Source organism: Maniola jurtina, chromosome 26 (assembly GCF_905333055.1).
Source record: "Maniola jurtina chromosome 26, ilManJurt1.1, whole genome shotgun sequence".
Taxonomy (NCBI): Eukaryota; Metazoa; Arthropoda; class Insecta; order Lepidoptera; family Nymphalidae; genus Maniola; species Maniola jurtina.
Window position 1 is genome coordinate 1,436,025 of NC_060054.1, and position 27,977 is coordinate 1,464,001.

General features: G+C 39.3%; 2 protein-coding genes across 3 annotated transcripts in view; one reads left to right on the forward strand and one right to left on the reverse strand.

Moving 5' to 3' along the window:
• The window catches only part of LOC123878759 (poly [ADP-ribose] polymerase tankyrase), a 91,897-nt gene that overhangs the window by 12,174 nt on the left and 51,746 nt on the right, over window positions 1-27,977 (forward strand). The window lies entirely within an intron of this gene.
• LOC123878762 (acyl-CoA Delta(11) desaturase-like) lies at window positions 39-15,717 on the reverse strand. Of its 2 annotated transcripts, none has more exons than XM_045926065.1 (5): window positions 5,542-5,612; window positions 4,190-4,426; window positions 2,266-2,440; window positions 1,371-1,532; window positions 39-906 (listed from the first exon to the last, which is right to left on the reverse strand). In XM_045926065.1, exons 2-5 carry the CDS (start codon window positions 4,422-4,424, stop codon window positions 459-461), a joined length of 1,020 nt encoding a protein of 339 aa, XP_045782021.1. In that variant the 5' UTR covers window positions 4,425-4,426; window positions 5,542-5,612; the 3' UTR covers window positions 39-458. The 2 variants fall into 2 exon arrangements, with proteins under 2 accessions (XP_045782021.1, XP_045782022.1); XM_045926066.1 differs by lacking the exons at window positions 39-906; window positions 1,371-1,532; window positions 2,266-2,440; window positions 4,190-4,426; window positions 5,542-5,612 and adding exons at window positions 10,907-11,594; window positions 12,096-12,257; window positions 12,733-12,907; window positions 14,400-14,638; window positions 15,520-15,717.

The window sequence follows — 27,977 nt, forward strand, 5'->3', positions numbered from 1 at the left end:
GCAGGGACGAGCGTCATTACATAATCCTCATTTTACTAAAACAGCATATTATTGAATTCGATTTTTTTAATTTTTTTATTTGGCAACCAAAACAGATTACAATAATGATTCTAAGCTAATTCTTAAATTACTACATTATGACTTTATTGCAATCCTAGATGGTTGCACAACATGACCATTGTTTTTAAGGCATGCTTAGTTATTACTTAATATTAATAAACTAAATTTAATATAAATACTTAATACTCGGTACAAATAATAACCTAACACTTCAACGAAATAACAATGTGAGCACCAATATTCTATTATTTCACTTAATTATTTATTATTTTAACTATTTTAATTATTTATTCACATGTCGGATCGTCTAGCGGTTACGACATCGCACGTCGTTTCTCAATATCGATTGCTCTCGCCAAGCACTCGCGCCAAACATCAACTTTGCAGCTTTGCAAAAGTTATTCATTATCTTTGTACCCCCACATATCGCTACCATCCCCCGTCCGCTTCATCCTAGCATGCGCCGTATTCTCTGGTACAGTCTTGAGATCTCTTGCCCAGCCGATCCACGCGAACAGATCTATGAACTTAGTGCTTAGGTTCAGCTTGTTGTTACCCAGCTCCGCCGCCTTGTAATCCCATGGATACGTGTGGTGGTAGTTATGGAAGCCTTCCCCGAAAGCTACCAAGGAGACGAAGAGATTCTGCACTGGTTTAATGCTGTTATCGTAAGGTTTGTTTCCCCACATGTGGGCGGCGCTGTTGATGAAGAAGGACATGTGAAGGTTGCAGATGTAGCGTAGGATGTTGACGTGCCATGCAACGCTGAGGGTCTCTCCGAAGAAGTAGACTGGGATTAAGGTCGGTAGGATGAAGCAGACGGTACCTATGACTGGGACGGCGTATCTGAAAAGAGTTATTTTATTGATTTATGTCCAGTCAAAGCCTTCAACAAGAAGGCTGCTTCGGAAGCATTAGCGCTAAGTTGGAAAAAAATCGGCCAAGTTCGAGTCAGACTCGCGCACCGAGGGTTCCAGTCTGATTGAAGCCAAGCGCTAGTCTGTAAATTTAAAAAAATACTATGATTATGGTATGACAAAGATGTCGGCGGACTTCGTCTGTGGTGGCGTTTGCTGGCGCGCGTGTTGTGCTTTTTGGAGTGTTTTTTGTTAGAAGTGGCCGGTTTTTGTGTTCTGCTGGTGGAACTGACTGGGAAGCGCTCTAAAGGGGCGCCGCGTGTATGTCAGTGGGCGCCGGCACAGATTAGTCCATACTTATACTTTTAGTTTCCCTAACTTGTAGATAACTAAACTTAACATTGGCTAATCAGTGTAAAACCAGACGATAGAAAAAAAAAGATGTCGGCTCACCTCTTCTGGAACATGAGCACAGGGTTGGCGTACAAGTCTGACAAGTCGATGAGATGCTCCCGCCTCTTAACTTCTGGATGTCTTTTGACCATGAGCCAGCCGATGTGGGAAAAGAAGAACCCGCGGGATGCGTTGTGGGGGTCTGCATCCGTGTCACTGTATCTATAATGAATAATTATATATTATAGGGTATTTATGAAAGCAATAATTTGAAAATAACCGGCCAAGTGCGAGACAGAGTCGCGCACCGAGGGTTCCGTGCTCGGGTATTGTTTCCGACATTTAGCACAATAAATCATTAACTATTACGCATAAAAATAATTAAAAATCTGTTTTAGAATGTACAGGTAAAACCCTTTCATATGATACCCCACTTGGTATATCTTACTTTGAAAATTGAAACACATTCTAATTTTTTTTAATGATGTAACCACAAATTCGTGGTTTTCGGATTTATTCCTTTATTTGTGTTATAAGACCTACCTACTTGCGAAATTCCATGATTCTAGGTCAACAGAAAGTACCTATAGGGTTTCTTGATAGAGAGATAGACAGACAACAAAGTGATCCTATAAGGGTATATTTTTTCTTCCAACGCTGCGTTGTCCGATTCGAGGTCAGCAAACCATGTGTTTAGATTGTACATCCGTACGTAGTCGAAATTCCCCGAACGCGTACGAAACGATTTGCTTCCTCTTTCCTAATTCGAACAGCTAGGATATGGAACGCCCTTCCAGCGTCAGTTTTCCCTTCCACCTATAATATGGGTACCTTCAAGTCAAGAGTGAATAGGCAACTTCTAGGCAAGCGCGCTCCATCTTAGGCTGCTCATCACTTGCTAACAGGTCTGATTGCAGCCAAGCGCTAGTCTATATAATTAAAAAAAAAAAAAAACCTGTGGTGCAGCCGATGCTTCTTGGCCCAGTCGAAGGCGGTGTTCTGGAAGGCCATGGAGTTCATCAGCATGATGAGGACCTGGAGCGCCGTGTTGGCCTTGTACGCGCGGTGCGACCACAGCCTGTGTGCCCCCGCTGTAATCCCAATACCCCCTAGGATGTACACTATCAAATCTGGAAGAAAAGATGTTTTTTTTTACAAATCTATCACACTAATATTATAAAGGCGAAAGTTTGTATGTGTGTGTGTGTGTGTGTGTGTATTTGTTACTCCTTCACGCAAAAACTACTAGATGAGTTTGGCTGAGATAGATAATATCCTGGATTAGCACATAGGCTACTCTTTATCCTGGAAAATCAAAGAGTTCCCACGGGATTTTGTAAAACCTAAATCCACGCGGGCGAAGTCGCGGGCATCGGCTAGTAGAGTACTAGCTGACGCCCGCGACTTCGTCCGCGTGGATTTAGGTTTTTCGAAATCCCGTGGGAACTCTTTGGTTTTCCGGGATAAAAAGTAGCCTATGTGCTAATCCTGGATATTATCTATCTCCATTCCAAATTTCAGCCAAATCCGTTCAGTAGTATTTGCGTGAAGGAGTAACAAACATACACACACACATTAGTGTGAAGTGTGATAGACTAGCGCTTGTTGCTCGACGACAAAACATATCTTATAGGGGACATACTGATGATACGTATACATCTTATGGGTCAATTGACCAAAGTCACTGACCAAAGTCAAATGACGCACCATGACAAGAGCGTCAAATGACGGCAATACTCACTGAATATCAAAGTGTTCCATGACGCGACGGTGCAAGCTAGGTAGAGTCCATATACCGCGGCCAAATGACCATAAGTGAATATGACGACGGTCGGGTAGAGAATAGTGTACTCCCGCGGCGCTGTTTTCGGCGCCACCACCTTGGTATCTGCACTTTGACCAAGTTCAAATGACCCAGTGTAATTGGGGAGTCAAATGACTCACTGAATATCAAAGTGTATATATATCCTACTAGCGACCCGCCCCGGCTTCGCACGGGTGTTCCGGGATAAAATATAGCCTATACGGATACGGAAGAATCCCTCTAAGTAATGGTAAAAGAAATTTTGAAATCGGTCCAGTAGTTTTTGAGCCTATTCAATACAAACATACAAAAATACAAAGGTTTCCTCTTTATAATATTAGTATAGATATAAATGGGTCATTTGGCCAAAGTCACTGATCAAAGTCAAATGACGCACCATGACACGAGCGTCAAATGACGGCAATACTCACTGAATATCAAAGTGTTCCATGACGCGACGGTGCAAGCTAGGTAGAGTCCATATACCGCGGCCAGGTGACCATATGTGAATCTGATCACAGACATCCAGATGATATCATATTCCCGCGGCGCTGCTTGTGGTGCCACCAACTTTCGGCTCAGGTGTAACATGATCCAAAGTCAAATGACCCACTATAACTCGAGTGTCAAAAGACGACATACGATCTAGCTTGATGTCTTATAGGAGGCAAACTGATGATATATCCTATGGGTTATTTGACCAAAGTCAAATGACGCACTATAACACGAGCGTCAAATGACGCCAATACTCACTGAATATCAAAGTGTTCCATGACGCGACGGTGCAAGCTAGGTAGAGTCCATATACCGCGGCTAGATGACCATAAGTGAATCTGATCACAGACATCCAGATGATATCATATTCCCGCGGCGCTGCTTGTGGCGCCACCAACTTTCGGCTCAGGTGTAACATGATCCAAAGTCAAATGACCCACTATAACTCGAGTGTCAAAAGACGAGATACGATCTAGCTTGATGTCTTATAGGAGGCAAACTGATGATATATCCTATGGGTTATTTGACCAAAGTCAAATGATGCACTATAACACGAGCGTCAAATGACGGCAATACTCACTGAATATCAAAGTGTTCCATGACGCGACGGTGCAAGCTAGGTAGAGTCCATATACCGCGGCCAGGTGACCATATGTGAATCTGATCACAGACATCCAGATGATATCATACTCCCGCGGCGCTGCCTGTGGTGCCACCAGCTTCGGGTACGGGTCTAACTTTATATCATCTTCAACAGTTTCGGGCCTTGCATCTTCTTGGTTTTGGATTATCTCTTTATCCGTCGAGGCAGTCATTTCTGTGCGCAGAAAATCAAACTACACCAAAATATACTAATGACGACGAAGACGCGTTTGGCAGATAGGTGTAATTCTTATAGCACAAGTGAAGGAAAAAATCCGGAAACTGTGAAATTGTGGTTACATCACCAAAAAAATAAAAAAATTGAACTTTGTTAATGAACAAATAATTAGTACGTAGATGATGTCTCACACTTGCTACTGGCATGTGTTCGGAATCACAATTTGAGAGAAACACTAATGTGTGAACTAAATTTAAATTTTATGAATATTGGTATTTTCAACTGTATTTTAAACAAACCTTTGAGCGTCTCGGCAATGAAAGTGTATGAATTTGTTAGTGATTCTCTCAAATTGTTGTAGTTTTAGGTATATACCTAGTTTAATTTTAATTTAGATTGTACCGATGGGGCTGGCATATAGGACACCTATAAAAGCCCCTTAAAAATATTAGAATAAAAAATAAAAAATAATAATAATTAGTACTTTCAAAGTAAGATAAATATACCAAGTGGGGTATCATGTGGAAGGGCTTTACCTGTACATTCTAAAACAGTTTTTTTTTTATATATAATAGTTTTTGATTTATCGTGCAAAATGTTGGAAAAATGCCCGAATACGGAACCCTCAAGGCGCGAGTCTGACTCGCACTTGGCCGGTTTTTTTAATTTTTTTAATAAATAATAAATATCTTTATTTATAGACCTTTGAAAATTCAATCAGCAATTCTCTCGCCATTGTTATTTGCCATTTTCTCTGTAATTGTTTATACTTTTTAAATGATTAAAATTATTATTTAAATTATTAATTATTTTACACTAAATAATGCCCGCGGCTTCGTCCGCGTCGACAACACACACCCCCTATTTTACCCCCTTAGGGGTTGAACTCTACTAGGGGTCCGCACTTGGCCAATGAGATAGATAGATAGAAGTCTTTATTGCACACAAAATCATGTAAACGAACAACACATAACGAAGAAAACAGAAAAGTGTGCAAAGGCGGCCTTATTGCTTATGAGGTATTTGGCCTAAGCCCTTCTCAATCTGAGAGGTGACCCGTGCTCAGTAGTGCGCTGGCAACGGACCAAGATGTGAAGTAAGCAAGTACGTACCTAATTTCTCCCGGAGGATGTACGCCAAGCAAGAATTAAACAACAATAGAAGGATATCATACTATACTGTATATTTTATAGAATCCTGAATCACTACATATTATCAAAACAAAGTATTTCTGCCGCGTTTGTCTGTCTGTGCGCAGTAGTTTTAGGAATTTTTATGCGGTTCTCATCGTAAAGGTTTATGAATTTAGTTATATTGTGCTCTTCGAAACGAAATTTGGCGGTAAGGTGTAAGTTTGTATGTATGTGTGCGTGTGCGTGTGCGTGTGCGTGTGCGTGTGCGTGTGCGTGTGTGTGTGTGTGTGTGTGTGTGTGTGTGTGTGTGTGTGTGTGTGTTTTTGTCTCTCTCTCACGCAAAAACTATTTGACGGATTTGACTCTTTGGAATGGGTATAGATTATACCGTGTATTAATACACAGGCTACTTTTATCCCGGAAAACTAAAGAGTTCCCACGGGATTTTTAAAAACCTAAATCCACGCCGCTATCCGCTTGTCCTACTAATATTATAAACGCGAAAGTTTGTAAGTGTGTATGGATGGATGTTTGTTACTCTTTCACGCAAAAACTACTGGACGGATTTGTCTGAAAGGAATGGAGATAGATTATACCCTGGATTAACAGATCTATTTTTCAGAGACTACTTTTTAGGTATCCCGGAAAATCAATGAGTATAAATTATATCACGCGGACGAAGGCGCGGGCGAAAGCTAGTTTAATAATAGGAGCTTTTTGAATGTTTTTTCCTCATTGAGTATTTTACCAGCTGCTGAATGCTGAGTCAGTTCCCTAATAGATTTCCTTCTCGATCTTTTGCTGGGCGGATTTTCCCGGTCTTATTCCTTTCCCCTTAAACTCAAACTCAAACTCAAACTCAAATTATTTTTATTCAATTAAACTTTTACAAGTGCTTTTGAATCGTCAAAATAATCTACCACTGGTTCGGAATGCTGTTCCTACCGAGAAGAACCAGCAAGAAACTCGGCGGTTGCTCTTTTCAAATTTACAATTTACAATAATATGCCATACTGTATACAAGCAATTGCAGCGCCGTGTATTGCTGGAGCGCATCAAATCCAAGCTTTTTTGTCATTTACATAATCTTCGATTGTATAATAAGCTTTTTTCAGGAGCATACTTTTAATAGATTTTTTAAACTTGTGTAAAGGCAAATCTAAAATTGATTGTGGAATTTTATTATAAAATATTACACTCATTCCCACAAACGATTTTCCAACTTTCCTGAGGCGGAGCGTAGGATATGCGAGCCTATCACGGTTTCTAGTTTGCCGGTCGTGGAAATCACCGATTTTTTTGTAACTATGAATGTTTTGTCGTACAAAAATTATATTAGCGTAAATATATTGAGAAGCTACTGTAAGAATACCTATTTCCTTAAATTTCTCTCGTAGGGAATCGCGCGGTTTTAAATTATAGATTGCGCGTATTGCCCTTTTTTGTAAAACGAAAATTTTTCCAATTTCTGCCGCTTTACCCCATAGCAAGATTCCGTAAGACATAATACTGTGAAAATAGGCAAAATATACAATTTTTGCAGTTTCCACATCAGTTATCTGTCGAATCTTTCTAACAGCGTAAGCAGCAGAGCTGAGTTTACCAGCAAGTGTTGATATATGGGCGTTCCATTGAAGCTTTGCATCTAAAGTTATCCCCAGGAACACGGTAGTTTCTTCTACTTTCAACATATCATTATTTACCATTAAATTAAAATCATTTGCCGTCTTAGTATTGGGCAATGCGAATTCGACACACTTAGTTTTCTTTGCATTTAAAAGCAAATTATTAACAGTAAACCAACCAACCAACCAGTAAACCAACTTAATAGCCGGGATGAATGCCGCTGCATTGGCGATGAACGCAGCAAAGAGCCTCGATAGCACAACGGTTGAGGAACGGACTGAATTCCTAATAAACTAATAGTTAATGTACTTGTGTTTAGTTTAAGAAATTAGTCAAAATAATGAGTTTGACATGAGTAACTCACAAATTAGTGGATACTATAACTAACTGGACGCTTTCAAGTAAAGATTTTTGTGTAATCCTTTGAAGATGATACTGCCATTGTCGGATTTGGAATGCCATAAGCCTACTTTGTCGTATTAGTTTATGAATTGTGTAAAACCAAATTAATTTTGAATTTCGCTGTCAGGCCCGTCTCGTGCACCTTAACTTATTCAACACACCATTGTTTGACAATCAGAAAGTGTACATAATACCCAATTTAGAGCCTCGATAGCTCAACGGTTGAGGAGTGGACGGAATTCCGAAAGGTCGGCGATTCAAACCCCACCCGTTGCACTATTGTCTTACCCACTCCTGGCACAAGCTTTACGTTTAATTGGAGGGGAAAGGGGAGTATTAGTCATGATTATCATGGCTAATATTCTTTAAAAAAATCAGTGTTGCAACGGCTAACCAAGTTAACTAAACTAATCGCGAAAATTTACTAGATAATGCTAATTTCTATATTAACATCCATGGATGGAAATACCTGAAATAAACCTTTATTTATTTATTTAATTTAAAAATTGGTCAAGTGCGAGCTTGACTCGCACTCTAAGGGTTCCGTACCATTGTTCAAGAAATAACACTTGTTATTATTTTTTATTTTCATGGCGGATATTTTCAATTTTGGAGGATTTTTTTTTAATCGACAAAGGAACCTTGCGACATTGTTCCATAAAAAAATTTGGATTCCAACTCCTCAATTCTGATGTTATAAGGAATTGCATTCCTAAATCCTCGTGATCCCTCGGGATTTTTAAAGGATCGTCCATTTACCCGGTGACGGGCTATTACGGAGGGGCTACTTTTTTATGGGAAATCAAAAGTTCCCACGGGATTTTTAAAAATCTAAATCCACGCGGGCGAAGCTGCGGGCATCAGCTAGCAATTCAATAAAGGGAGCGGAGGAGGAAAAAATAATTATGCTTTATGACGTGGTAACTAACTACTACGTACAAAACTAAAAGCTTTTTGGTAGGTCATTCCTCATACGCATGGCTAAGGTTTGGAATACTCTTCCGCGATCTGTGTTTCCTACCAATTACAATCCGGGTATCTTTAAAACAAGAGTGAATAGGCACCTTCTAGGTAAACGCGTCCCATCTTAGACCACATCATCACTTTCCATCAGGTGTGATTGTGGTCAAGCGCTTGCCTATAGTGAATAAAAAAAAGGTAACTATACCTACTTATTAGATAGCTGTGTAATTTTATTCATCAACAGGAAAACACGTACCTGCGGTTACTGTTACCTGTGGTTTATTGTTCAACTAGCTGATGCCCGCGACTTCGCGTGGATATAGGTTTTTAAAATCCCGCGGGAATTGTTATGGGATAAAAAGTAGCCTATGTGTTAATCCAGGGTATAGTCTATCTCCGTTCTAAATTTCAGCCAAAACGGTCCAGTAGTTTTTGCGTGAAAGAGTGACAAATATACACACACATACACACATACACACATATTTTCACCGTTATAATGTTAAGTGTGATGACGTAACTACGTAGAGAATCTAAAAGCTTTTGACGTGACAACGTCTTATAATTCGATAGAGCCGGCTGCACGCACGAAAAAACATGACTCATGCGGCGTTACCTCGCTCTGAGGCGTTCCATGTAAGGCTTGAAGTGCAAGCGAGAGCGCGGAACGAGCGACAAAGAAGCACAATCGGCCTTTGTTGTCACGTTCAACTATCGTCAGTAAACCGACTTTACAGACAACCAATTTTTTTGGTAGGTTTATACCCACTCATTAGATAGCTGTGTGCAATTCATCAACAGGAAAACACGTACGTTTATTGTTCAATATGTCTACATATTGTCTGAGCAATTTCCCATTAATATCAAATAATAAAAGCGGTGATATCTAAAATAATTATTAGAAGGTAAATAATAATTGTATTGATTTCAATATCAAATCCTTTGACGGTGAAGGAAAACATCGTGAGGAAACTTGCATGCCTGAGATTTTCCATAATATTCTTAACTAGAGGATGCCTGCGACTTCGTCCGCGTGGATTTAGGCTCTTAAAGATCCCGTGGGAACTGTTTGATTTTCCGGGATAAAAAGTTGCCCATGTCAATAACAGGGACGCAAGCTACCTCGGTACCAAATTTCATACAAATCAGTCAAGCGGATGAGTCTTTAGGAATCCTGCGGGAACTGTTTGTTTTTCCGGGATGAAAAGTAGCCTATGTCCTTCCCCGGAATGTATCCTAAGTCTGTACAAAATTTCGTTAAAATCGGTTCAGCGGCTGAGCCGTGAAAGCGTAGCAGACAGACAGACAGACAGACAGACATACAGACAGACAGACAGACAGACAGATAGTCAGACAGATAGACAGACAGACACACTTTCGCATTTATAATATTAGTATGCATGAAGTCTGCTTATCTGCACTTGGCCAGCGTGGTAAACCCTTCTCATTCTAAGAGGAGACCTGTCCTTAGTAGTGGGCCGGCGATGGGTTGATCATGATGCTCTTCTTTCAACGCAGCCATGCCCGCAGTGTCATAAGCACATTCGATGCCAGAGTCGGCAAATCGATGCTGGCTAAAGGAGAGAATTTTTGACTTTTTTAGAGTTCCGTACCTTAAAAGAAAAAACGGAACCCTTATAAGATCACTTTGTTGTCTGTCTGTGTGTCTGTCTGTCCGTCCGTCCGTCCGTCCATCTAGTAACCACAAATTCACAATTTTGGGATGAAAAAGAAATTAAAATGTGTTCTTGAACAAATAATTTTCTAAACCAGATCATAGATGGCGCAGTTCGTCATTAGCTTGCACGAGGTCACGAGTGCACGGTGAGCTGGGTGTAGGATTAAAGTGTTATTTCTTGAACGATGGCTTGGAACCCTTCGTGTGCGAGTCCGGCTCGCACTTGGCCGATTTTTTAATATGAATTCCGAGATCGTGTCAGTTCTTTGTGGTGAAACAAAGTTAAGGTTTAGGTACCAATGGGCGATGGGCAATTTAAACATTCAACGTAAACGTAACCATTTAATTTAAACTTATAATATTTTAAATATTAAATATTAACGTTAATATTTGATTTAATAATCTTTTAATACAATAAACTTACATTAATTTAAATATTATATCTAAATATGTAAAAGGCTGAAATGCGGCATGCAGATAGCTATTATGACGTAGACATCCGTTAACAAGTGTAAATTAAAAATTTATAACACCCCCCACAAGTGAAGGTTACAGTAACTAGAAAAGATCTGATAACTTTTAAACCGCTAAACCGAGTTTCTTGGATTAAAGCTAAGAACACGCTCGATCAAGCCACCTTTCAAACAAAAAAAAAATAAAAATTAAAATCAGTTCATTAGCTTAGGAGCTACGATGCCACAGACGGATACACAGATACACACGTCAAACTTATAACACTCCTCTTTTTGGGTCGGGGGTTAGAAAAGGATTTTTGAAAATTCAACTCCTAAGAGCTCATGTCATCATGCGCGATCATGTCGATCGATTGCTCCGTTGCGACGTTATTAAAGAACAAACTAATAAACAAACCAGCAAATACTTTCGCATTAATAAATAGTATAGGTACTAGGTAGTGATGGGTTAGTGATCTTTATGACCCCACATGTCGCTTCCATCCCCGGTTCTGACGATCCTGGTATGCGATACATGCTCAGGTACAGTCTTGAGGTCTTTTGCCCAGCCGATCCACGCGAATAGATCTATGAACTTAGTGCTGAGGTTCAGCTTGTTGTTACCCAGCTCCGCCGCCTTGTAATCCCATGGATACGTGTGGTGGTAGTTATGGAAGCCTTCCCCAAAAGCCACCAAGGAGACGAAGAGATTCTGTACCGGTTTAATGTTCTTGTCATATGGCTTGTTCCCCCATAAGTGGGCGGCGCTGTTGATGAAGAAGGACATGTGAAGGTTACACACGTATCGCAGTATGTTGATGTGCCATGCAAGGCTGAGGGTTTCTCCGAAGAAGTAGACTGGGATGAGGGTTGGTAGGGAGAAGCAGAAGAATATTATCATCGGGAAGGCGTACCTGAAAGAGATTAACTCTATTACAACAAGTGTAAATTAAAAATTTATAACACCCCCGACAAGTGAAGGTTACAGTAACTAGAAAAGAGCTGATAACTTTCAAACGGCTGAACTGATTTTCTTGGATTATAGCTGCTAAGAACATTCAATCAAGCCACCTTTCAAACAAAAAAAGACTAAATTAAAATCGGTTCATTCGTTTAGGAGCTACGATGCCACAGACAGATACACAGATACACACGTCAAACTTATAATACCCCTCTTTTTTGGTGGGGGGTTAAAAACGGGGGCTTGACAACAAATCAAACGGTGGCTTGGCCGAGAGTGTTCTTAGCTATAATCCAAGAAAATCGGTTTAGCCGATTGGAAGTTATCAGCTCTTTTCTAGTTACTGTGACCTTCACTTGTCGGGGGTGTTATAAATTAATCTACACTTGGTCAGCTATTGCTGCTGTGGCTTTCGGTCTACCAGTTTTGTGGTGATGATGGTATCTGGTCTCACCTCTTCTGGAACATGACTACAGGGTTGGCGTACAAGTCTGACAAGTCGATGAGGTGCTCCCGTTTCTTCACGTCTGGATGTCTTTTGACTAAAAGCCAGCCGATGTGGGAGAAGAAGAAGCCTCGGGTCGCGTTGTGGGGATCTGCGTCCGTGTCACTGTATCTGTAATTATTTTTTTTATTTACTTGTACCAGAAAGTTGTAACAATAAAGAGAAAAAGAAAGAAAACGTGATATTTATTCATTGAGCTACCAACAGATAAACTTATACCCAGCGCGTGCTAGACTTTCGTTATTTGATAAAAGCTGAATGTTTCTGTGCGTATTGTCCCCAACACAGGGAGAAACTCATAAAAAATGTAAAAAGAGGGTAGTGCCGCAAGGCAGTATTCTAGGGTCATTTTTTTTTAAACTTATTTCCTTCTGATTTTGAGTACCTGTATTAAAAGTGGAGGGGAAAACTGGAGGGCGTTCCATATCCTAACGAGCAATTCCAATAGGAAAAAAGCAAATCGCTTCGTACGCGTGTTGAATTTCGTTTACGCATGGGTGCAGATTTTCCGAAACTAGGACTTTTAGCTCAGTGTTAAGAACATTGAGCCAAAGGTCCTCCAATGTCTGCCGTGTTTAGATTATACCTGTGATGGAGCCGATGCTTCTTGGCCCAGTCGAAGGCGGTGTTTTGGTAGGCCATGGAGTTCATCAGGATGATGAGGATCTGTAGTGCCGTGTTGGCTTTGTACGCGCGGTGCGACCACAACCTGTGTGAGCCTGCCGTTACCCCAATACCCGCTAGAATGTACACGATGAAATCTAGAACAGAAGAGAAGAGAATGATGTCGTACAGTCATATACCGCGGCCAGATGACGATAAGTGAATATGAGCATTGACTACGGTTGGTTAGAGTTAGGCGCCACGGACTTTGGGTCAATCAATCAGCCTGTTTGCGTCCACTGTTGGACATAGGCCTTCCCAAAAGCGCGCGCACACACGGTCCTCCGCCTTTCTCATCCACCCACTTCCCGCTACCGTTTTAAGGTCTTCAGTCCAGCGGGTTAGAGGTAGTCCCACACTGCGCTTGCTTATATGCGGTCTCCACTCCAGAACACGTCTGCCCCAGGGGCCATCGATTCTGCGACAGACATGACCTGCCCACTTCCACTTCAGCTGACTAATTATTTGAGTATCTCGGTCACTCTGGTTCTCCTAGATTCCTAGAACCACAAAGTGACACCTAACATAGCCCGCTCCATAGCACGCTGAGCGACTTCAAACTTGTGGACAAGGCTAACTGTCAGTGTCCACATTTCAGCGCCATACGTCAATTTCGGGTATATCTTGGGTATACATATAATATATACAATCTCTATCGGGTATATATATACAATCTTGATAACTGCATTTTGACCAAGGTCAAATGACCCAGTGTAATTGGGGAGTCAAATGACGGCAATACTCACTGAATATCAAAGTGTTCCATGACGCAGCGGTGCAAGCGAGGTAGAGTCCATATACCGCGGCCAAGTGACCATAAGTGAATATGACGACGGTCGGGTAGAGGACAGTGTACTCCCGCGGCGCTGCTTGCGGCGCCACCAACTTGGTACCTGCACTTTGACCAAAGTCAAATGACCCATTGTAATTGGGGAGTCAAATGACGGCAATACTCACTGAATATCAAAGTGTTCCATGACGCAGCGGTGCAAGCGAGGTAGAGTCCATATACCGCGGCCAGGTGACCATAAGTGAATATGACGACGGTCGGGTAGAGGATAGTGTACTCCCGCGGCGCTGCTTGCGGCGCCACCAACTTGGTACCTGCACTTTGACCAAAGTCAAATGACCCATTGTAATTGGGGAGTCAAATGACGGCAATACTCACTGAATATCAAAGTCTTCCATGACGCAGCGGTGCAAGCGAGGTAGAGTCCGTATACCGCGGCCAGGTGACCATAAGTGAATATGACGACGGTCGGGTAGAGGATAGTGTACTCCCGCGGCGCTGCTTGCGGCGCCACCAACTTGGTACCTGCACTTTGACCAAAGTCAAATGACCCATTGTAATTGGGGAGTCAAATGACGGCAATACTCACTGAATATCAAAGTGTTCCATGACGCAGCGGTGCAAGCGAGGTAGAGTCCATATACCGCGGCCAGGTGACCATAAGTGAATATGACGACGGTCGGGTAGAGGATAGTGTACTCCCGCGGCGCTGCTTGCGGCGCCACCAACTTGGTACCTGCACTTTGACCAAAGTCAAATGACCCATTGTAATTGGGGAGTCAAATGACGGCAATACTCACTGAATATCAAAGTGTTCCATGACGCAGCGGTGCAAGCGAGGTAGAGTCCGTATACCGCGGCCAAGTGACCATAAGTGAATATGACGACGGTCGGGTAGAGGATAGTGTACTCCCGCGGCGCTGCTTGCGGCGCCACCAACTTGGGGTACGGGTCTAGCTTGGTATCTTCGATTGTATGTATCTTGGCATGTTCTTGAGTTTGGATGGTCTCCGTATATGTTAGGGAAGGAGGCATGGCGCTGTGACAAAAAAAAATTAAAACAATCATTCTACCACAGAACAATTCACGGTTTTGCAATTTTCCCTTCACTTGTGCTATAAGGCCTACCTACGTGCCAAATAATATGATTCTCGGTCAGCGGGAAGTACCCTATAGGTTTTCTTGACATACAGACGGACTGATAGATTTTTGAGGTATGGACCCCTAAAAATCAACCTTTAAGGGGGTAAAATGGGTTGGCAATTTGTGTAGCCCACGCCGACGAAGTCGCGGGCATAAGCTATTATAATACTAATCCATACTAATATTATAAAGGCGACAGTGTGTCTGTCTGTCTGTCCGCCTGCCTGCCTGCTAGCTTTTCACGGCCCAACAGTTTAACCGATTTTTATTTTATTTTATTTTTTTATTTTGATGAAAGGTACTGAGTTAGCTTACATCCCGGGGACGGACATAGGCTACTTTTATCCCGGAAAATTAAAGAGTTCTTAGGGATTCTTAAGGGTTTATCCGTTTGACCGATTTATATGAAAGGTACAGAGGTAGCTTTCGCCACGGAAATTGATTTCGGCAACTTTTTATCCTGAAAAAGCAAAGAGTTCCCACGGGATTTTTAAAAACATAAATCAATTTAGTAGACTATAAATAACGTATGCACCCCGGACGACGTCACGGGCAAAAGCTGGTATTTAATATTAGTATTAGCGGATAAACCGTGGTGTGCTACAAAAGAAAAGAATATGCCTAATGCATTGTTTTAGTGGTCTTATAACATCTTCGCATTATTGCCTTTCTAATGAAACCGGTTTGGGGCACATCGCTTGGTTGGATGGCTTCAAAGTCTATAACGAACATAGGTAGAAACATTGTTTGTGTTTTATGTATGTAATATGGATGTACCTTCTCGTTTATTTAAAGGAATATTTTCCGAAATACAACTAACTACTTGCATATAACTATTGATAAAAAGTTAAATAGAATTTCCAACACTTTTTAAATACCACTTAAAACACTATTTTAACACAATAATAAATATGGTTGTTTACATTTAAATAAATAAATAATGAATTAACTAAAAAGACATTGCGATTATGCAAGGATAACTTGAATATTACACTAAATATGTTAAATTCAATACTTATATAGTAATTCGTAAACTGATTTTATTATTATATAACACTTCTGCCCAGGTAATACTAAACTTCCGTGTAAGCAGGTATACATTATTTTATACCTTTTCGCGGCAGTCTCTCCGTCACTCCCTACATACAAACGTATATTGATTCTCATCTCTATATATATACAAGAAACAAGTGTAAATTAAAAATTTATAACAACCCCGACAAGTGAAGGTTACAGTAACTAGAAAAGAGCTGATAACTTTCAAACGGCTGAACCGATTTTCTTAGATTATAGCTAAGAACACTCGATCAAGCCACCTTTCAAACAAAAAAAGACTTAATTAAAATCGGTTCATTCATTTAGGCGCTACGATGCCACAGACAGATACACATGTCAAACTTATAACATCCCTCTTTTTGATGTTTGTTACTCCTTCACGCAAAAACCACTTGACAGATTTGGCTGAAATTTGGAATGGAGATAGATAATATCCTGGATTAGCATATAGGCTACTTTTTATCCCGGAAATTCAAAGAGTTCCCTTGATTCTTCGGGATAAAAAGTAGCCTGTCTTAATCCAGAGTATAATCTATCTTCATGCCAAATTTCATCCAAAGCCGTTCAGCCGTTTTTGCGTCTAAACGTCCACACTTTCACATTTATGATATTAGTAGGATTATCAATTTTGCATGCTTCTTAAATTATTCCAAGTATTTCAATAAAGTTTTTTTGAGTTTGAATTTGAATGAGAGTTGAACTACGTTTGTGTGGACTGCGCTACGAATGAACTCTTAATTAAATAATCCCTTCGCCCAACGATCACGGTCGGCGACCGATATAACGACTTCTTTTTGTTTCCGATATTGTTACATTTTGGAACCACAAGGAACCTGAATTAGTGTAATTAGCATTGTATTTTTTTTGGTTCCGCACCTCAAAAGGAAGGATGTATACAGGGTTTTTGGTAATTAGTATATAATGACGACACGTAACCATGCTATTTTGATCTGATTAATACAATGCTGAAGTAAAATGACGAAATAAAATTATAAAAATTTCCATACAAAATTTTAATTTCTTTTTATGTCCAAGTTTTCATGGCCATAACGTGCCCTAACTCACTGAGATCGTTGGCCTCGCCCTATCTAAAGATGGCCAACGATCTCAGTAAGTTAGGGCACGTTAGGGTTATGAAAACTATGACATAATTTTTTTTTGTCTTGTGTTTTCTGACATTTATGATCGGTATCTTCTAGCTATCCTAGCTAGCATATTTTACTCCCTTAGAGGTTTATTTTTCAGACACCCTTGTCTCCGTTATAATAGCTATCTGAAGACGAGCGGTGCATAACGCATGTTGTATTTTTTTAACACAGATTAACTCTAGAAGGATAGTGTGGTGTTGTACGTATTGTTTCTTTTCCTACTTCTTTAGTGGTGGGAGAGCGGTCGGTGCATGTCGCATGTTGCACGTTGTACTATACAGATTTATCTGTTTTGGCGGATTATAACGGAATTAAGGTTTAGGTTCTTTTTTTTTTTTTTTTTTATTCAGTCCACAAAACCGACTACAATTGGTAAGAAAAAATACAAGATGATAAATGGACAAAGATACATGCGCGCAATTGCGTCTTCTCGATGTGGACTCGGCATGCACTATTAAAGTATGTAGGTACAAAACTACAGCGCAACACAAAATAAACTTAACAAACAAGGAACAAAAACTTAAACCAGAACAGCTACTAACAAAATAGGAAAAACCTTATACAAACTACTTTCTAACAATTACTTATCTGTATACTTAACTTACTTTTTATTCTTGGTATATTGTCACAGAAGATATCTATAACATCTCTGTAACTATTTGCAAGAGACTGCATTCTATATAGCGGACTATGATGCCCAAGCTTGGTTTTGGTTTGAGGCAAACAGAACGTCTTGCGATTGTGTAAGCGGCTACAGTCACGGGGCACAACGAACTTCAAGCGTTCAAGTAACTCAGGCGCATCAATGAGACCCTTCATTAGTTTTGCCAGAAAAATGACATCCGTAATCTTTCTACGGTCTCTAAGGGATTTCATTTTATAGTAAGAGAGACGAGATTCGTATGAAAACAATTTGTCACATTTGAAGTCATTGTAAGTTAGATGGTATAGAAACCTTTTTTGAATTCGTTCCTGAAACATCATGGACTTCCGCAAAGTAACGCCTGCTTCACCTCACCCAAGACTAAGGTTTTCAATTAAGCGGAAACGTACGTTCGTGGATACTGGCAGTTGGCCTCGTCCACGAACTAAAACTCGCTCAGCGCGCTATGGAATGAGCTATGTTGGGTATTATTCCCAGGGATAAAATCCGGAACGAGGAAATTCGCAGAAGAACAAAAGCGACCGATATAGCAAAGGATTAGCAAGCTGATGTGGCAATGGGCAGATAGATCATGTCTGTCGTAGAACCGACGGCCGATGGGGTAGACGTGTTCTGGAGTGGAGCAGCGTACCGGGTACCAGAGTGGGACGACCTTTAGCCCGCTGGACCTACTATTGTATGAAACGAGTGACGGAGAGAGCCCTCTTAAAACTCCAATGTGACAAGCCTGCAAACAGCTGATCGCGGAAATAAACCCGTAATAAACTTCTGTGAGCTCGAAGAAACGTTTAACAAGTAGCTGAGACAACGAAAGGATATATGGCACTAGGTAACTAATTGATACTAAACCTTTGATATCTCATTAAGTCATGTTTATAATTTATCATTAAACCTTGGGTACCTCGTTATTTTCAAAAACAGCTGTGTGTCGTCTTCTTGTTTTCACACTAATATTATAAAGGCGAAAGTTTGTATGTGTGTGTGTATGTTTGTTACTCCTTCACGCAAAAACTACTGGACGGATTGGGATGAAATTTAGAATGGAGATAGATTATACTCTGGATTAGCACATAGGCTACTTTTTATCCCGGAAAATCAAAGAGTTCCCACGGGATTTTTAAAAAACTACATCCACTCGAACGAAGTCGCGGGCATCAGCTAGTGTAATAATAAAAACCGGCCAAGTGGAAGTCAGACTTGCGCACCCAGGGTTCCGTACTCGGGTATTTTTTCGACATTTTGCACGGTAAATCAAAAACTTATTATGCATAAAAATATATTAAAATCTGTTTTGGAATGTACCTAAATAAGTAAAGCCCTTTCATATGATACCCTACATGGTATAGTTATCTTACTTTGAAAATTGAAAATACCTACTCTAATTATTTGTTCATGAACACGTTTTAATTTTTTTCCTGTGCTGTATCCACAAATTCACGGTTTTCAGATTTTTCCCTTTACTTGTGCTTTAAGACCTACCTACCTGTCAAATTTCATGATTCTAGGTCAACGGGAAGTATCCTATAGGTTTTTTTAACAGACACGACAGACGGGCAGACGGACAAACAGACGGGCAGACAGACAAACAGACAGACAGTTACACAACGAAGTGATCCTATAAGGATTCCTTTTTTCCTTTTGAGGTACGGAACCCTAAAAATTTGCATACACGAGTGCCTAGGAGAGAGAGAGAGAGTATGTACTTACTTAATCGGTAATTATTTTATACGTCGCCTCGTGCCAACAATATCTATTACTAGCTAGCTAGCTAGCTAGCTAGCTTCGTTCGCGTGGATGTAGGTTTTTTAAAACTCCCGTGCGAACTCTTTGATTTTCCGGGATAAAAAGTAGCCTATGTGCTAATCCAGGGTATAATCTATCTCCATTCTAAATTTCAGCCCAATCCGTCCAGTAGTTTTTGCGTGAAGGAGTAACAAACATACACACATACACACATACAAACTTTCTCCCTTATAATATTAGTGTGATATTGAATTTTCATGTTATAAATTATATTATAGGAGTCGAAAAACCAAAATCAAAGGCTTTTGTGTAGGTCATAAAAAGAGATCGATATTCAATACCCTTTTGTCTGGTTTTCTGTGAAGTTTCGCATAGCAAAATGAATATTAAATTACAGTTCCCCGAAACGAACTTATAATAATAGCAGGTTTAATGAAAATGTTTAAGTATCAAATTTTCTTATAAGTATACTTTTATCAAAATTCGAATTAGAAAAGGAAATGACCAACAATGGACTAACATTGATTTATTTAAAACAAGCTGTGCCCGCGACTTCGTTCGCGTGGAATAGTGACTTTCGGGCAGCGTGGTTCTTTAAATTGACATAACTTTTTTATGTATGAACCGATTGACATGAAATAAACACTAAATGTTAAGTGAAGCTTACTACAATATATTAGTGAAAACCGTATCTAAATCGAATAAGCCGTTTCTGATATTAGCGTGCACAAACACACGGACAAACAGACAAAAAAAATTAATTACAATTTCGGGTTCGGCATCGATATAATAACAACCCCTGCTACTTTTTTTTTAATATATTTCCATTGTACAGACACCACTTTTCTACAATTTTATTATATGTATAGATAACTAGCTGACTTTGATCGCGTGAATTTAGTTTATTAGAAATCCCGTGGGAATCCTTTGATTTCCCGGGAGAAAAAGTAGCCTATGTCTATCTCCAAGAAGCAATCCCTGTATCAAACAGACGATATCACGTGGATTTAGGTTTTTTAAAATCTAGTGGGAACCTTGGTTTGAAAGTTGAAAATACTGATTTATTATTTGTTCATGACCACATTTTAATTATTTTTGTGATGTTATCACAAATTTGGCAGGACGGTAGGCCTTATCGCACAACTAAAGGAAAAAATCGGAAAACCGTGAATTTGAGGTCGCATCACAAAAAAATTAAAATGTGTTCGAAAAAAATTAATTTACTACATCTCATTAAATTGCAGTTTCCTACATACAAATGTTAGGTACGTTTATCTTGTACAATGGTACGGAACCCTTCGAGCGCGAGTCCGAATTATTAGTAGAATTATTAGATTTACAATAGAATAGAATAAAATGGAAATATTTTTTATTTCGTCAGAATCGGTTAAACTGTTGGGCCGTGAAAAGGTAGCAGACAGACAGACAGACAGCCAGCCAGCCAGCCAGCAAGACAGACAGAGAGACAGACAGGCAAACTTTCGCATTTATAATATTAGTATGGATTCTTGGACGTATGGATTCAAATCCATTCGTGTGCGAGTCCGACTTGCACTTAGATTTACAATAGAATAGTATGTAAATATCTATTATTAAAACAAGTGTAAATTAAAAATTTATAACACCCCCGACAAGTGAAGGTTACAGTAACTAGAAAAGATCTGATAACTTTTAAACCGCTAAACCGATTTTCTTGGATTAAAGCTAGGAACACGCTCGATCAAGCCACCTTTCAAACAAAAAAAAAACTAAATTAAAATCGGTTCATTAGTTTAGGAGCTACGATGCCACAGACAGATACACAGATCCACACGTCAAACTTATAACAACCCTCTTTTTCAAATTGCAATCCTGCGCATCATTGAAGCGAGATGTAAGTCAGGTCCACGCTTCGCTTCGATTGCATATTTATTGTAAACATTTTTCAGAAGCGTTTTTGTTTTTAAGTTTTTTTAGTTTTAAGTTTTATTAGATTTTAAAACATGTGTGCCACCCTTAAACTTAGTTTTGGGGGTTGCCACTGTCTGGCAATGCATGACGTTATTTCCAACACTATTCCGAAGAAATTATTAAAAAAAATATCTTTTATATATTTTGACCTTTGTTACTAATTGTTATCATTGATTTTGAAAAAATACGGCAATTTTGCCGCATATATATTGACACTTGACAGTCGCAAATAAATCGAAATTCGGTAGACCTAATTCCCGTTGACCTAGAATAATGAAAATTGGCAAAGGGCAAGGTCACATAATCCGAGTAATGAAAAAATCCGACCGATAATAATTTGCAGTAACCAAAATATTTTTTTAATATACCATGCCAAATTTTAGCCCGATCCGTCCAGTAGTTTTTTTTTTTGTTTTTAATAAAGAATATTAGCCATGCTAATCATGACTAATACTCCCCTTTACCCTCCAATTAAGCGTAAAGCTTGTGCCAGGAGTGGGTACGACAATAGTGCAACGGGTGGGGTTTGAACCGCCGACCTTTCGGTTCTCAGTCCGCACCTATAACCGTTGAGCTATTGAGGCTTTACCACTAGGCCGTCACCGACCGTCCACAATTATGTATCGATTATGTAATATTTACAATAAAACCTTTAATAGGACAACTTATTAATATTATTAAATTAATAAAAAGCGGTCAAGAACGATTCGGGCCCGGTCTTTTAGGGTTCCGTACATAATTCTATGTTTCTCAGATTTAACACCTTATATACTACTAACACACACACACACACACACACACGCACGCACGCACGCACTCACGCACGCACGCACGCACGCACGCTCGCACGCACGCTCGTTTTGGTCACAGCTAACAAACTATTTTCAGCCCCCGACCCAAAAAGAGGGGTGTTATAAGTTTGACGTGTGTATCTGTGTATCTGTCTGTGGTATCGCAACTCCTCGGTTGTCCAAAAATTATCCAATCTCGGTTCAGCCGTTTGAAAGTTATCAGCTCTTTTCTAGTTACTGTAACCTTCACTTGTCGGGGGTGTTATAAATTTTTAATTTACACTATAAATCGTTGTTTTCAGAATTTGTTGTTTAAATACAGTATATGGTACATAAAGTATTGAAATTTCATATTCGTAACTAGTTTAGTTTTTGAGTATTTTTGATGGTCTAAAGTCGACAACTTTGACGGCCCCCCATTTCCTTATTTAAAAAAAAAATATATACTCCTACTCTATCTCAATGAGCTCTAAACAGTGATACTCCACATGCTTCGAGTAAGAAGAAAAAAAAAATTCGGCTCCTTTTTCCTGCTTGATGGTTTGAACAGGGCTCTCTCCATCACTTGCTCCATACAATCGTAGTTCCAATTTAATTTGAATATTAAACAACCAAAGTCCATGAAATTTTGCAGACATATTCTAGAAACTAATATCTGTGCCTGTGGTGTTTTAGATTTTCCTAAAAATATGTAGTTATAAAATTACAGAGGCTCAAAGATTTTTATGTGAATTTTTAAGACCGCGTAACTTTGAAACCGAATATTTTAACGGGAATCTGGAAAACCATAGGTATTAGTTTCTAGAATATGTCTGCAAAATTTCATGGACTTTGGTTGCTTAATATTCACGATATTGGAACTACGTTTGTATGGAGCGAGTGACGGAGAGACCCCTCTTAACTAACTCGGCTCTGCATACGGGCAAGGTTTTGGTACGGAACCCTAAAACGTTCTACCAATAATGTTCCGAAAATTGTTGTCGTCCTCGTAATTAAAAAATAATGTAAACAATTTTTGTTGAATTAAATTAATTTACCTTGCTCTTATTTCAAGTTGGTCTCGTTTTGTGAAGTATTGACAGTAGCGTCAGCCTGTTCCCACTTGTCGGCTGTCGGGTCCGGATTTTAATCGGATGTTCCAGTGAGAGCCAGTTCCCACTTGTCGTCTGTCGGACCCGGATTTTAATCGGATGTTCCAGTGAGAGCCAGTTCCCACTTGTCGTCTGTCGGACCCGGATTTTAATCGGATGTTCCAGTGGCAGAACATTTTATATGAAACTATTCACACTTATTTGAAACCGATTTTGTGTCAAAATGTTCTGCCACTGGAACACCCGATTAAAATCCGGGCCCGACAGACGACAAATGGGAACCGGCTGTTATAACCACGTGAGTAGATTTGCCTAACTCTGTTACTCATTAACGTGGGTCGTCACCTCTTCCCATTTTTTAGGGTTCCGTACCGAAATGGTACAAATGGAACTTGGTGCGACTTTTTCCGACCGTTCGTCTGTCACTATTAAAGCTATCGACATGTTTAGAGCAGATATAGGTATGTGATAGTGGCCCAACAGCATTGGAATAAAAAAACCGGCCAAGTGCGAGTCAGACTCGCGCACCGAGGGTTCCGTACTCGGGTAATTTTTCCGACATTTTGCACGATAAATCCAAAACTATTATGCATAAAAATAAAAATAAAAAATAAATCTGTTTTAGAATGTACCGGTAAAGCCCTATCACTTGGTACAGTTATCTTACTTTGAAAAATCGAACACATTCTTAACCCCCGACCCAAAAAGAGGGGTGTTATAAGTTTGACGTGTGTATCTGTGTGTCTGTGTGTGGTTTTGTTTGAAAGGTGGCTTGATCGAGAATGTTCTTAGCTAAAATCCAAGAAAATCGGTTTTTGAAAAAAAAAAATACTAAATTAAAATCGGTTCATTAGTTTAGGAGCTACGATGCCAAAGACAGTTACACAGATACACACGTCAAACTTGTAACACCCCTCTTTTTGGGTCGGGAGTTAAAAATCAAAAACTTTCCATTGGATTTTAAAAACCCGTCTGAGTTTGTTGTGAGCTCTTCGCAGACCTGGGCGCGTTTGGAACCCTCATAACTTTAGTTTTAAGTTATTAACTATCACCACTATATTATCATCTGTACAATTCTAACAATTATTATTTTGTCCATCAAAAGGAGTACAATAGCACAACTTTGAATAAATGATTTGATTTTTTTTAATCCATGCAGACGAAGTCGCAGGTGCCTCAATAGCTCATCAGGCTGAGGATCCGACTGAATTCTAAAAGGTCGGGCGGCGGTTCAAACCCCACCCGTTGCACTATTGTCTTACCTACTCCTAATACAGCTTTGCGCTTAGTTGGAGGGTAAAGGGGAATATTAGTCATGATTAACATGGCTAATATTCTTTAAAAAAAAAAAAAACTATAGTAAGTTATACCTTGATAGCTTTCACTTGAAACCAAACTCGATCAATTTTCGCCATATTGTCTAAGGGTCGGCGCACATATGGCGGAGCGCAGCGCAGAGCATTTTTCACAGTTAAAATATTATCGACATTGTCCTCATTGAAATCACACTTCACATCACACTTAATATTATAAAGGAGAAAGTTTGTATGGGTGTGTGTGTGTGTGTGTGTGTGTGTGTATGTTTGTTACTCTTTCACGCAAAAACTACTGGACGGATTGGGCTGAAATTTAGAATGAAGATAGATTATACCCTGGATTAGCACATAGGCTACTTTTTATCCCGGAAAATCAAAGAGTTCCCACGGGAATTTTAAAAAACCCACATCCACGCGAACGAAGTCGCGGGCATCAGCTAGTAATATCTAAAGTCAATTGTGCATCCGTGCGGATAATCGCGCATCCGCGCGCTGTCCCACGCGTGCTCGCGCATTCTCTGGTAGAAATTCGCGTAATGTGTCACGCGATTAGAAAACTTCGCGGGCATGCTCTGCGCTGCGCTCCGCCATATGTGCGCCGGCCCTTAAGAGGACAATTTCTTAATGCCCTTTATTATGTATGCCTTTATTATAAACATGTAATTATTATAATACCTATAGAAATGTTGTTCACCTCTTGACTAATGACTTCCCGGCGCAATGGTAAGCGGAAGGTCATGAGTTCGATTTTCAGGGTAGTTTTTGAAATGAAGTTTTTCTTATTTTTAGGGTTCCGCACCTCAAAGGAAAAAAGAGCCCCTATAGGATCACTTCGTTGTCTGTATGTTTGTTCGTCTGTCGTGTTTGTCAAGAAAATAGGGTATATCCCGTTCACCTAGAATCATGTAATTTAGTAAAATTTCCTACCGAGAAGAACCAGCAAGAAAATCGGCGATTGCTTTTTTCAAAGATTTGATATACAATATTATGCCATGTATAAAAGTAATTGAAGTCCCGCGCATTGCTGGAGCGAGCTGCAGGTCAAATCCACGCTCTTTTATCATTTACATAATAATCGATTGTATAATGTGCTTTTCTCAGGAGCATAGTTTTAATAGATTTTTTGAACTTGTGTAATGGCAAGTCCAAAATTGATTGAGGGATTTTGTTATATATTCAAAATTCAAAATATTTTTATTCAATTAAACTTTTACAAGTGCTTTTGAATCGTCAAAATAATCTACCACTGGTTCGGAATGCCTTTCCTACCGAGAAGAACCAGCAAGAAACTCGGCGGTTGCTCTTTTCAACCCCCGACCCAAAAAGAGGGGTGTTATAAGTTTGACGTGTGTATCTGTGTATCTGTGTGTCTGTGTATCTGTGTATCTGTGTATCTGTCTGTGGCATCGTAGCGCCTAAACGAATGAACCGATTTTAATTTACTTTTTTTTGTTTGAAAGGTGGCTTGATCGAGAGTGTTCTTAGCTATAATCCAAAAAAAATTGGTTCAGCCGTTTAAAAGTTATCAGCTATTTTCTAGTTTTCTTGTAGAAAAGAAGGTTAGATAACCCTTAGGTTCATAATATTCAAGTGTCAATTGACAAATGTCAAGCTGTCAAGATGGACGTTGCCTAGATATACATAATTATTTATTTGAAAATGATTTGTCGGGGGTGTTGAAAATTTTTAATTTACACTTGTCAAGTATTCAATTTACAATAATCTGCCATACAGGCACAGCAGGTAGGTAGGTCGTAGAATATGTCTGCAATGTAAATTTATTTCAGCTAATGAGAATAAATAAACTATGTTTAAAGTTAATTTGTTTTAGAATTTTCACACTCCTAATGTTATCTATTTACGCACAAAGTCATTTTAGTTTGTATTCTTTCGAGAATCAATATCTTTTTCAATGATTCATAGACCAATAAATCTATGAATCATTGAAAAAGATATTGATTCTCGAATACGATAATAAATTATTATCGAAAGTTATCAGCTCGTTTCTAGTTTTCTTGATTTTCATTATGTTCTCAAAAGTGTGTGAAGTCCGCCGATCATCACTGGATCAGTGTGGCAGACTCCTAAACCCTTCTCATTCTGAGAGGAGACCCATGCTCAGTAGTGGGCCGGCGATGGGCTAATCATGATGTTTTTGTTGTACAGTTAAATCTATACTAATAAATGAAATTGGAGTGTCTGTCTGTAATTTCGAAATAACTACCGCATATTAAGGTCATATGGTTATTTGAACGATACCGTCGAGTCCCTTGACTTCGCCTGCTAAACCATACTTCGCCTAATTTTAAAAACATCGAAAAATCTGCTAAAGTTGGGAACCGAACAGCTCAAAACCTACCAAATACAATATCAAATATATATTTGATATTGTATTTGGTATAATGATTTGATATATATTGTATATCAAATCATTGAAAAGAGCAACCGCCGAGTTTCTTGCTGGTTCTTCTCGGTAGGAAAGGCATTCCGAACCAGTGGTAGATGCTTTTGACGATTCGAAAGAACTTGTAAAAGTCTAATTGAATAAAAACATTTTGAATTTGAATTTGAATTTGAATACTAGTGTTATCTACGGCAATACTATTCCTGACCATTTGTAACTAACTTTACAACAATAGCGACCAGAGCCATTTATCTGCTGCGGGAAGTGAGATGTTTTTTTCTACCGGTCAAAAACTTTACGTGCCGCCAAGAATCTACGACAAGTATGGCTAAATTTTATTGTAAAAAAAAAATCACTACTTTATCGTCTTTTATGTTGTACAATTGTTTTCAATATATCTTATGTAGATAATGAGTTACATCAAGATTTATCAACAAGGTAACTGCGGCCACCATGATGGTACCGTACTTCGCCTAACCCTAGGGTTGTCACTTAATCTTTGATAAATTCATTTGTACCTATCAGTTTTGATGGTCAGGTCCCCTGCAGCATCAGGATTGAGGAGTTGGAATGCTAATTTTTTAGAAACATTGTCGCAAAGTTCCTCTATTGATTAAAAAAAAATACACAAATCGGTTCAGAAATCTTGGAGATTTCGGTGTACATAGGTAGAAAAACAAAACTCCCTTTTTGAAAGTCTGTTAAAAAGTTCCCTATGTTATTTCCTAGTCAACCCTCTACTTGTCTATGAAAATCCCGTCAAAATCGGTTCAGCCGTTCCGAAGATCAGCCCGTTCAAACCGACAGACAAACAATTCAAAAAATGTAATTCAGTTATGCTATCGTTCAAATAACCATATGAGCTTAATATGAGTAGTTATTTCGAAATTACAGACAGACACTTCAATTTTATTTATTAGTATAGATAATAATAGGCACCTATCCAACTGAATACAACAACACAACTGAACAAACAAATCTTAATTTTTAAAAAAACTGTAAATAAACTGTCTCGTGGGTTCGTATTTTGTACTGTTCAAGAAGAAAAAATATTGATTTATTTCTGTTTGTA